The 12,335-nt window shown below is 47.7% G+C and overlaps 2 protein-coding genes across 2 annotated transcripts in view; both read left to right on the top strand.

Moving 5' to 3' along the window:
- Nucleotides 1–2,499, top strand: part of SEPTIN12 (septin 12) — a 72,295-nt gene extending 69,796 nt beyond the window's left edge. The window contains exon 12 of the mRNA XM_083473655.1: nt 1,163–2,499. Coding sequence (XP_083329781.1) covers nt 1,163–1,313 — 151 coding nt within the window. The 3' untranslated portion in view covers nt 1,314–2,499. The remainder of the gene's footprint in view (nt 1–1,162) is intronic.
- Nucleotides 2,500–7,636: 5,137 nt separating this feature from the next.
- Nucleotides 7,637–9,910, top strand: LOC310692691 (myeloid-associated differentiation marker homolog). Its single transcript, XM_083473847.1, has one exon. It carries the CDS (start codon nt 8,104–8,106, stop codon nt 9,115–9,117), a length of 1,014 nt encoding a protein of 337 aa, XP_083329973.1. The 5' UTR covers nt 7,637–8,103; the 3' UTR covers nt 9,118–9,910.
- The last annotated feature ends 2,425 nt before the right edge of the window (nt 9,911–12,335 follow it).

Here is a 12,335-nt window from a genome sequence, read left to right as displayed (position 1 = left end):
CCTAAATGACTCCATTTTGGAACATTTCGGCTCTCGAACACCGAAACCCTGGAAGTAAATGCTCTGGTTTTTGAACGTTTTTCAGAAGCCGAAGGACTTCTGAGGAGTTTATTTCTTTTTTTTCTCCATTGACTTTGCTGACCGCCCTTTGATCCTTGGTTGTTGAATGTTTTGGAATTCGAATGGTCTTCTGGAATGGATTATGTTCGACAGCCGTGGTTTGACTGTACAGTGGTACCTCGGGTTACATACACTTCAGGTTACAGACGCTTCAGGTTACAGACTCCGCTAGCCCAGAAATAGTACCCCGGGTTAAGAACTTTGCTTCAGGATGAGAACAGAAATTGTGCTCCGGCGGCGCAGCAGCAGCAAGAGGCCCCATTAGCTAAAGTGGTGCTTCAGGTTAAGAACACTTTCAGGTTAAGAATGGACCTCCGGAACAAATTAAGTACTTAACCTGAGGTACCACTGTATCATAAAACAGCATGGCCTATTAATATACAGGTCAAAGTGTTCATGCCTTGGTATGCTTCCTTCAACAACAACAATGTTTTTAGCAGGACAGCAGAGGTACCTGGCTAATACCAATGGGCAGGGAATTCCAAAGATACAGGTGTCACTGCACCAAAGGATCAGCTCTGCAGATCAAAGGGTTTGAATGGGCATAGATGGGGTCAGCCAAGATGACCTTGTTTTCTCAGGGCTCTCCGTGAGCCTGGAACAGGAATGTGACCATTGTAGACCTTCTTTGCCGGGTGAGGACAGAGGGTCTGACAGATGGGGAAGGAGGAAGAGGAAGAAGAAGAAGAAGAAGAAAAAGAAGAAGAAGCACCCTCCCCATCCATCTACAGTGGTACCTCGGGTTAAGTACTTAATTTGTTCTGGAGGTCCGTTCTTAACCTGAACCTGTTCTTAACCTGAAGCACCACTTTAGCTAATGGGGCCTCCTGCTGCCGCCGCACCGCCGGAGCACGATTTCTGTTCCCATCCTGAAGCAAAGTTCTTAACCTGAAGCACTATTTCTGAGTTAGCGGAGTCTGTAACCTGAAGCGTATGTAACCCGTAGTACCACTGTATCTGGCCAGGAGGGAAAGGGTCATTGGAAACCTTGACCTGCCAGGCGGCTCCAACTTCTCCTGCCTCTTTTCCTCTCCCTTCCCAGATCCCACCTGCAGGATCTCAAGGACATCACCCACAGCGTGCATTATGAGCAGTACCGGGCCCAGCGCCTCAACGAGAACAACCTCCTGGCCACGGGCGGCAAGCAGCTGGCCCTGAGCTGCCTCAACGGAGAGTTGGAGAGCCAACTTTGAGCTGCGGGGACAACCTGGCTCCTCTTCCTCCTCTCCAGCCTCAACAGACACCCTCCACCAATAGCTTCAGTGGACTGATTCCCCTCTCCCTCCCCCCAAACCCCTCTTCTGGGAACAGCTGGAGCAGAGTTCCTGAGCCCCCATCTCCTCCGAGCACAAGAAGCAGCTCTTGACTGGGAAATCTCAACTTTGCTGCCGGGCGCCTTCCTGCCCCTTCCTTTCCGTCTGCCTCCTGCTCAGCCTCACACCTCAGAGCAGAAGGACACTGGGAGGGCAAGAGAGCCCAGCAGCCCACCTTCCACCTCTCCACCCTTGGCATCTCACGTGGGACACCGTCCTTTGCCTTGGCTCAGCCTCTGCTTCTGAGCCAAGCAGTGCATGTGGCCCTGGGGAGACCTCCTTGCCGCCTGTTGAGGCTGTCTCCCCCTTCCAGACTCCACTGCTTTGTCAGGCAACCCACTTGTCCCAACGGGCCCTGGCAGAGCCGGCCAATTTCTTTCCTTAACCCTTAAATGACACCACACCCATGTGTCTTTCTTCTATGACACCAATATGCTGGCAATACTAGGACAATTCTCCTTCGTATTTGTTGGTTGGCAGAGGGGGCGTGGGGAGGGGGGAAGGCAGGTAGCAGAGAGCTTTTGAAGGGCCTGTAATGCATGAAAGGTTAAGTCTGCCATCCCTGGGGGCAAAGAGGGAGCCCCATTCCAGACCCTCCCAGGCTGGGGTTCTAGCAACTGTCATAGCCCACATGCGAAAGCAAAAAGAATCTTCTGGAGAAGTTTCCACCTCCCAGTGTTCCTGCAGGACTTCAGACTGGCTCTTTGGACTACCCTCAGTTTGTAAGAACCAGGGAGGGGGCATCATTTGAAGGCTACTGCATCAAGCCAGGAGGCCAATAACTGGCTTGTACAATAAAAACATCTGTGCTGATTGGAGCAAAATTCCCTCTTCCTATCTCTTGCCCCAGAGAAGAGTCTGGGGTTGGGAATTAAGAGAAGACCATTTTCCAGCTGGTCCCTTGTTGATGCAGGAGCAGTACAGGAGAACAGCGCCATCTCCTGGAAGGAGGTCCGCCTGCCCAGGCTCACGTTTTCATCCTTCTACTTTTATACTCTTGGGCAGGGGGCCTGTGGGCAGATTGTGCTTCTCCAGTTAATCCATTAAAGAGCAACTGTAGAAGGTTGTTGGGTTCTTTGGTTTTGTTTTGCCTGGTTGCTTTGAGTCCTTCTCGAGGGTGAAGCTGGGGACCTCTCTCGGCTCAGGGCTTGCCTTTCAGTGAGCCAATAGAAGATGTTTGGTTCAAGCAGGGCAGCAGGAGAGATGGCAGATCAGGCACACACTTTTTACTATTGGCTGCCCCACAAGGCTGTTCCCCCACCCCACTTGCTGCTGCTGTCCACTGCAGGCCCCCATGCCTCCTGCCCACTTAAGAAAGCCAGGTGATATTGAGTAGCTCAGTTGGTAGAGCATGAGATGATTAATCTCAGGGTCGTGGGTTTGAGCCCTATATTAGACAAAATCTTCTGACATTGCAGGGGGTTGTGCTAGAAGACCCTCATGGTCCCTTCCAACTCTACAATGCTATGATTCTCTGGGTACCTGCTGAATAGGTTTAAGCTTCAAACAGTTTTTGCTGCCACAGCAAAATTGTAGCAGAGACACCGATGCTTCTACAGGTTCTCGGGTTCGGTCTTGTTCCCTCATGTACTGGAAGGAAATTGTGCTGAGGGGGATTGTGGGGGGTAGAGAGGAGGGGCAGGTGAGGGAAGAAATTGGATTCAGTTTGCATTTAAATGCAAACCCATTTAATTCACACTTTCAGAACATAGCCATCCCTCAGAACTGACGCTTCTCCAAATTTTGCAATGCAGTTTACCAGCCAAGTACTGTGCACAAAAATGCATATTATATACTAAAGTGCATACGAATGCATATATTCCTGAAATTTATTTATTTTTTAAATGCATTATATCTGGGCATGTTACTTTGCCAAAATGTGCAGAATAGTCAAAATTTTGCAAAGAGGTATGCCAGGAGAAATTTGCACAAAATGCTGATGAATTTTCATGAGGATGTTAAATAAAGTTGGGAAATGATGTGCAAATGGGGAGAACTGGACTTAAGACTGGAAGATGAAACTGAGAGAAACCTCAGTGGACATATTTGCCTGTCCCTAGCTACTGATCCACCATAGGGATTTGAATGGGGGAGGCTGAAACAAGTGGACAGCATTTGCTCAGGCAGCCAAATGTCTCCCTCTCCTGTTGTTCTCTGGTGATAGTGGTGAAAAAAGTTAATTTTTCACTATGGTTCCTGAGGAGTAGGTTCCCATCTCTGTTGGATGCCATTGTGAATCAATATGGCATGCTGAACCTTCTAATTTTGTTGGTTTCTTAGACATCCCAATCACTGCCAGGTACAAGGTTGTTAGGCAATGAAAGAGAGGTCTACTGCAGGGGTCAGCAAGGTTTACCTTGCCTAGGCTGGTTCACTCCAGTGGAGATCTCTCCGTGAGCCAGATCACGCGGGCACTCTTTCCGGCGTCTGCACAGACACGATTTCCAGCGTCTGCACAGACACTATTTCCGGCGACGTAGAAGCAAGTCCCTGTGCCGCACTGCGCCGGTTTAGCTCAGCGTGGGGGGACTCACCGAGTAGGTGGTTCGGTTCGGGGGCAGCTCATGGGCCGGCCGGTTAAACGACGCTCATGGGCCGCAGGTTGCCAACCCCTGGTCTACTGCTATCAGCACAATATTGGGTGAATGGTGGGGGCAAAACTGAAGGACCACGGACAGCTCCGAGTGAGCCACTTGCTCTGACAATGATTGAGAGTCAACCGAGACCCTTTAAGCCTCTGCCTCCAGCCTCCGTCCTGCAGGCTCCATCACCTGGTCCATGACTTCACAGCCTCTGACCTGAAGATGGGCATTCCTCTGTTCCACAGCCTTCCTTCTGCTGCACTGTCTGCACTGGTTGTGAGCACTGGGAAGGATCTGGTTGCTCAGAGAAGGGTGCCTGTGAGGGTCCGGGCTCTGGCCTGACAGGTCCTGGTGGGGTGATATGATCCTCTGGGATTTTCTGTTCAACAGCCTCAGATTCAAGAGTTTCTATTCATCAGCCAGCGCAACTCAACTCCAAATAAAATAAAATCCTCCACTCTGTGGAACTTCTTTCTTGGTGAGTCAGGCAGTCCCATGTTGAAACCCCCACAAATTTCCACCCACATATCTCCTTTGGCCTCGGGTTTTTGGCCTGCGCTGACTTCCTTCATTCCAAGGACAGATCCCTTGGACTTCCACAGCATCTGGGAGACATCCAAAGACCTACCAGTGACTTCAAGGAGCTTGCTCAATACATAACCTAAAAGATTACATCACGCTTTCTGCAAATGTTTTCATTTTGTTTTTCTGCAATGGGTGGAGAGGGGGATGTCAGCACAGAGAAAGGGGTGGGGTTGGGGGACAGCCTGAGTTGTTCTGGCTAGAAATTGTATCCACAGATGCATCCATCAAGGCAAAGCAGCTGGGATTCCTCTCTGAGCCGCAGCTAAGCGTTGGAGTTATGATTTTGCTGGATCTGAGCCAAAAAGAGAGAGATCAGCAAGAAGAAAATGGACCCATTTCCAAGAACTCCTGGAAGGGAGGCGTGTCTATAAAGTGAGATCCCTTTTTATTCAAAGGTACAAACATTTTTAAAAAAACCTTATTTGCATAGTAAGAAATTTGCTCGGTACCGTGTATGGTTGTCTCTTCACAACAACCTTGCAAGGTAGCTAATGATTGTCCACTGATTGCTTCACAGCCGTTTGAGGATTTGAACCTTGGTCTATCCATGCCAGGCTTTGCACCCTAACTGCTACATCACACCCTCTCTCTCCAGATGAAAAGCATTGACAGCCACTTTCCCACAAGTGCCTGTTCTCAGTGGCATTGCCCATCCCACTTCTCGTGGCATGGGGAGGGGTGTTTTGGAAGGGGGGTGACAATTGTTCAGAAGTGTACTTTGCTGTTGAATCCAATGAAATGTGTTGCTACAAACAATAGTTGAGCTATGAGATTAGGTCTTTCTTAAACTTCCATAAACAAATCCACAGAGTGGGTCCCACAGCCAACTTGGAAGCTAAAAGAAGAGGGCAAATGAGGGCAGCCATAAAGGAAGATGGTGTCAACAAGAATCTGTAATCAGAGGAATAACGGCACGATGGGAAACAGAAAAAATAACCCCACACAGCCCTCCATTTCTACGACTACGTCAAACATGCTGCTTTTGAAGCAAATACAGTGGTACCTCGGGTTACATACGCTTCAGGTTACAGACACCGCTAACCCAGAAATAGTGCTTCAGGTTAAGAACTTTGCTTCAGGATGAGAACAGAAATCGTGCTCTGGTGGCGCGGTGGCAGCAGGAGGCCCCATTAGCTAAAGTGGTGCTTCAGGTTAAGAACAGTTTCAGGTTAAGAACGGACCTCTGGAATGAATTAAGTACTTAACCCAAGGTACCACTGTGCTGAAATCGGGGGATATTTGGCAGCAGGGCCGTCTTTACCCGGGGGTGCAAGGGGTGCGGGGCACCCGGACATCAAATTCTGGGGGGCCATTAAAACGTGTGCTTTTTATATCCATGGTGCAATATTTAAGTGAATAACCTACTGCTGCTACTATTGTTTTTGTTGTTGTTAAAAAAAGTTATAGAGAGGATCCAAGAACAGTGTCCCTTAATTATTACTAATTTGGAACTACCTTAATCTTTTCAATTTGTTTTGTTTTCAATTTCAGGGTGTATTTTGAATCACGTAGAATAAACCGGTGCCTTTGTTTGCTATACCTGGTCTTGGCAATTACAAGTCACCCCATTTGCTCTCAGAACAAAGGAGTCTTTGGGGCAGAGTCTGGACCATCCCAGGTGCTGGATTCCCTCCCAGCTTTGATTTGTCCAAAGGCTCTTAGTTTTCCTTCCAAAGGCCTTGCAAAAAAACAACACACCTTTGGACTGAGCTGTCCTGGTAAGGGAGACCTTTGTGTGATGTGTGCTCTTCCTACCTTGGCTCGCAGACCCAGCCAAAGTGCAAACGGTCTCAGCCACAAAGTTGCAGGGGAATATATGGAGCAAGGGAAGTTGGTGGCACCAAAGACTACAAAGATTTTAGGAACTGCCATGAAAATAAGGGTCCTGGTGGTGCTCCCTACATTTTAAATAGTCTCATTCTTTTTTTTCTTGTACTGCTTAGCTGCATTTGTAGCATGTTTGTACTTTGTACACACTTTGCCAAGACTCGTGGCTTGTGCAAATTAAAACCTATCTTATCAGTGGAGCAATATATGGGGAACAAGAAGTTGATCTTGTCCCATGAGACTGCAATGGGCACAGCAGAAGTGTCAATTGTGCCTCTTTAGCAGAGATTGTCTCTGTTTTATGTTAACAATATCTCATGGAAATCAATGGCCCTATTTTGCATGTTTTGGGTGTGGTGTTCCTAAATAACTGCACGTTCAGATAATGCATTTGAGTTTCATCTGTTTTGCAATAAGCAAGCCGAGATCCAGTATATGAGATTAGATATTCCACTAAACCAGGGCTGGTGGGGCCTGTAGCCCTCCAGATATTGTTGGACTCCAGCCTGGATGCAGGAAAGAAAGAAAAAAGCTACTGTGTATGAAATGTTTCTCACAGAAGCACAGCTATTTTCCATTTTATTTTACTTTTTGCAATTTTGCAATAATGCATCTGTATGATGAAAGTGAACATAAGCATGCACACACTAGTGCATTATGCTAGCTCTAGCAAACCTGATTGATGAGAATCTTGCAAACCTGCAAAGCCAACATATATCCCCATTTTCAAAGTTCCTGAATTTATTACATTTTTTCCCTAGAATGTGCGTCTAATCAAATTTCAAAAGTGCCCAAAGGTGCATCTATCACTCCAGTGCTTTTGCCTTATTGACTAGAAGGCAGAAACAGGTATACTTATTGTGGAGCAGAACACCTGGATGCTTTTTCCTTACATCTCCATTGATTAGAAACCTACTCTGAGCCTCGACTGTAACAAAAAAATTCCCATAGTTTTAGATGTGGATTGTTCCCAGTTTCACCTGCAGAAATCCCTTGTTACCTGTAGTCCTGTGGTGGGGGCAGGTAAACCCAGTGCTATTTTTCTAGACCATAACTCACCATGAATTCCTCTCTTGTTTTCTTATAATGGCAATGGCGCCCACCTGAGAGGTGCCGGAACTGAGTTCCGTCTTTAAAAAAAGCCCTGGGTAAAGCACACAACCAGCTACAAAATGAGGGTTTGGACATGGTTACTTTTTAATCCTCTGTCATTAATCATCCACCTGCCTCTCACTTCCTGAACAGGTTTCCTGCTCTGAGCCAGAAAAGTATAAAATCTAGGGCTCAGAAATCCAAACGCTCTCCCTCCTCCTCCTGGCCTGCCCTGGGGCTTTCTCTTAGCCTGACACACCCTATGATGCCATCATCTTCCAGGAACTGCTTTCTGCCTTGAGAGACAGCTTTTGTTTTTGTGTCATTGTTTTCATTTTTAAAAAAGTTAAGTAGACGCGACATTGCAGGAATAATGCTGCGGCTGTTCTTCTAGGGCTTCTCGGCTTCTCCCTCCGATTTCAGCAGAGACCTTCCGCACCGCTTTCACTCGGGAGCTGCAAGACTCAGGTTGTTTTGCCCGTTGCACCACCAGGTTCCCTCCCCCTGGAAGGAGGGATAGCCAAGCCCATCCACTCCAGCTGGGCGTTCCTGCTCCTCGAGGCGTCACCCAGACTTGGTGCCACATGCACACACCCGCTGCGCTCCATCACCAGCTTTGCAGCCTTGCCCCCACGCCGAGCAAAGCTCTTTCTTTCTGCTGTCTCCTTGGCCGTGTGTCAACACGCTTGGTGGGCCAGCTCCTCTGCGTCAGGGGCGCCATGCCGACACTCAATGCCAGGTCGCTGATCTCTCCGCTGGGGATTGTCCGGATATTTGAGATCTTCTTCTCTTGTACAGCCTTCAGCTTGGTGTCTGTCCACAGGAACTATGCTGGCTCTGAAGGTGCCTGGTCCATGTTTACCTGGTGCTTCTGTTTCAGCCTCTCCGTCTTCGTTGTGGTCGTGGAGTTCATCGGCATGGCCCAGTCGCTGCCTCTGTCCTGGCAGGACTTCACCTCTGCCTTCTCCATGTTGGCTGCTCTCATGATCTTCACCACCTCCATCCTGTATCCATCGGTCTTCATCCCAGACCGGTGCACGGGTGACTGCAGCTACGAAGGGATCGCCACTGCCGCGTCTTGCCTCTGCTTCATCACCTACGCCATCGAAGTGAGACTGACCCAGGCCAAAGTCGGAGAAGTCAGCACCTTCCTGGCCACCATCCCTGGCCTCCTGAAAGTCTTTGAGACCTACCTGGCTTGCCTCATCTTCTCCTTGGTGGCCAGCTACCAAATCTATGCAGAGAAGCCCGGCCTGCAGTGGTGCCTGGCTGTCTACTGCATCTGCTTCATTGTCACGTTGCTCATTGTCATCCTCACCATCGGCCGTTGCCTTGCCACCCTGCCCATCCCCTTGGAGAAATATCTGGTGGGCTTCAACAGCTTGGCTGTGCTCCTGTACCTCACGGTGGCCGTTGTATGGCCCATATATGCCTTCGAGGGTTCCTCTAGGCCTTCAACATGTTTCAGGACTAACCCGGAGTGTATCAAATGGAACAATAAGCTCGGGGTGACCTTTCTGACCATCTTCAACCTCATTGCCTACATTGTGGACCTCGTCTTCTCCACCAAGATGGTTTTCTTTACCACACCAGCTTAAGCGGGCTCACCTGGGTAGGACCGAAGCCACTTAGGAATGTCGATGGTGTTCATAATGTGTAAGACAGAGAGGCCACCCCAAGACTTTGCCCGGATTCTTTTATTGGGTGGTTTTTGTTTGTTCATCTCTTTTTAATACTAGTTTTCATTTTAGAACTATTCTGTGCATGGATTGAACCTGTCCTGCCGAACCGTGCTTCCTGAGGGAGCAGACGCCACCAGCACATCATTTCATATGTCTTATATGCAGCTATTAGAGATACCCTGCCAAGTCTTGCTGAGAGTTTCTCCGTGGAAAGAGAAAGGGTTTGCAAAAGCCCGGCCAGTGATTCTGTATCAGCTGCTCCCCCCCCCCCTACCACCACCAATAAGGCAGCTATCTGGTAAGAGGAAGGGAGGTGTTTGCAGGAACGGGAAGAAGAACTTGGGCATGAAAAAACTGAGAAGGGCCCCGGGTGCAGAATCCTATCACAGCTAAATCTGGCACCTTGGCAAGAGGAACTAATATTTCACCTTTGTACGAAGGTGGTGATGCATATGATACTATTTGCACAAACACAGCTTACTTTACCTCTTCCTGCAACACACACATCCGGCGTCTAAGAACAAAGGCTGTATGTGTTTTTCTTCCAAAACTAATGTTTTTTACTCCCAATTGATTATTCAAAATTAATTTGATTAATCTACCAAGCCTTCCTTAATTGCTGGGGGTGAGGCAACAGAGCTCTTATTCAACCATTCCTTGTCTCCCAGGATTTTAGCTAAAAAAATAATAAAATCTATGGCCTTTTGAACTGGGCAGGGGTATTGTTTTGTTTGTTATTATGTGGTGTATTTTTATGTTTTTACACTGCAAACAGCCCTGTTAATAACAGGCACAGTCAGCAAAAGGATTCTGTATAGTATGAGGGCTGCCAGTGATCCATGATTCTAAATTTACAAGTAAACCATGATCCATGCCAGTTGTGGCAATTAATTAATTTGCATCCCATAGGGGAGCAGAGGTATACCCTGGGTCTTGCTTTAATTGTGCTAAGATGGCCCTCCAGGCCAATGTTGCTCTGAAAAGTGGGTTCAGGACCTCTTTACGTTTAGCTAGGAATGATTTCTCCAGGCAAACGTAAAGAGGTCCTGAATCCATTTTTGAGAAAGACGTTGAAAACTTGGCAGCAGTGGGCACACTATCTGGTACCATCCTGTTGCCACTGCTGCACTTCTAGTTTCACCAGTGTTTCGAGATATTAGACAAAAGCACAGCAAGACAGAGGGAGGGGGGAAGACAAAGGGGCTGCATAGCATAAATGACTTTTTTGCGGCTGGTCAGTTCCTAGGTAGCATTCAGTTGAGAGCTAAGCTGGAGGGAACGTGTCATAACCGACTGCAATTAATCAATAGACGGACTTTTGCAAAGTTCACTGTAGAGAGCTGCATCCAGGGAGCTTAGCTTTTTCTGAACACTGCTGCAGGTCCAAATTTGAAAGGTGCCCTAACAGTGCTGCACCAAGCCCTTTTATCTATGGCATTTGAATATATATTAAGGGAAGGGGATCTAGGATGAGAAATTCCTGAGAATGCACGGAACGTAATGCAGTAAACACCCAAGGAAATTGGATCTCGGTGAGATTGCGAGGGACAATGCTTTAAATGGTATACCATCTCTTAAGTTCTGTCACATGAATCCAGCTCAGAGTATGCTCTTTTGGAGAGAGTGCAACCAGGTTGGCATGATGGTCCAGAAGGTCCTGGCCTCTGGTACAGGTGTGGTGGGTTCAAGTGTTTCAGGAGATTGCACCCATTGTTAACTGGATTTATCTGCCCTGACCTCAGTTTAGCCCTTCTCGCAATACTTCTGGAAATTGTGAATGCCTTAATGCAAGTTCTAATCTTGTACTTTATCGCAGTTACCCAGCAAGAGATAGCCCATCTTTGATAATTCTTCACATAGTTCTCCTTACATGGATGATGGTCCAAAGTCTGGCCTCTCGTCCTAGTTGAAAAAATTATGCCAAGGAATAAGGTAACGAAGGGTGAAAGCAGGAGGGACCAGGTTGCAGGTACATGAGACTTCTTCTTGCCTTTTGTGGTGATCAGAGGGTCGGCGGTTCGAATCCTTGCGACAGAGTGAGCTCCCGTTGCTTGGTCCCTGTTCCTGCCAACCTAGCAGTTCGAAAGCACATCAAAGTGCAAGTAGATAAATAGGTACCACTCCGGTGGGAAGGTAAATGGCGTTTCCGTGCGCTGCTCTGGTTTGCCAGAAGTGGCTTAGTCATGCTGGCCACATGACCCGGAAGCTGTATGCCGGCTCCCTCGGCCAATAAAGCGAGATGAGCGCCGCAACCCCAGAGTCGGCCTTATAGTGCAACCACCACCTCTCAATAAAAACTTTCAAGTTACATTTATTACTGAGATACCTCTCCTGCTAAGCAGTCACTGGTGGTCATTGCTTAGTGGATGGATTTAGTGTGCTTTTGAATTTCCCCTTCTAACATGTAGTAAAATGCTATGCACTGCATTGTTATGGCTATGTATTGTATGATGATGTGATGTGTGGATTTGTAAATATATATATTTTTAAACTGAATGGTGCAAATTATTTTACTTAAACTTTCTCTTTCTAAAGGGATGATTTGAATCTGGCACAGGTGCCTGTAAATTATTTAGCCATATGCCCTGTGAGACATTAAAAAGGTTCTCCTTTTGTATACTGCCCTTCATCTCTGGATCTCAGTGTGGTTGATATCAGGTGATCAGAAAGACTGCCTCCGTCCAATGGCCTGACTCCATATAGGACCATTTCCATGCCCAATGTCAGGCTTCGAGGAAACGGCTTCCTCCTTCCCTTTGGCTGTGGATAAGCGGAACAAAGCAAAAATAGTCCCTTACCAGTTAAAGAGATTTTAAATGTTCACAGCGAAAGAACAAAGACTCCATTCTCGGAGGAAAGGTGCTCCCAATTAAGGTTTCCACCCACTTCTCCCCGAGCCACCCCATCACTTCCTTGTCTGGCAACCTGATGTTGCAACAATTGGGCCTTGTGTGTAGCTACCTTATCTGTTCTCCTTGACCTTGGACTGATCTGTGGAACACTTTCCAGTGAAAGGGAGTCTCTCTCTCCCTGTTCTTCTTCTCCTAGCTCAGGCTTCCTCAAACTCAGTCCTCCAGATGTTTTGAGACTACTATTCCCATCATCCCTGACCACTGGTCCTGCTAGCTAGGGAT

This window comes from Podarcis liolepis (genome assembly GCF_965112155.1).
Source record: "Podarcis liolepis genome assembly, chromosome: 14".
NCBI classification, from domain to species: Eukaryota; Metazoa; Chordata; class Lepidosauria; order Squamata; family Lacertidae; genus Podarcis; species Podarcis liolepis.
The sequence above is the reverse complement of the archived record's forward strand: the minus strand, read 5'-3'. Positions and strand labels throughout refer to the sequence as shown.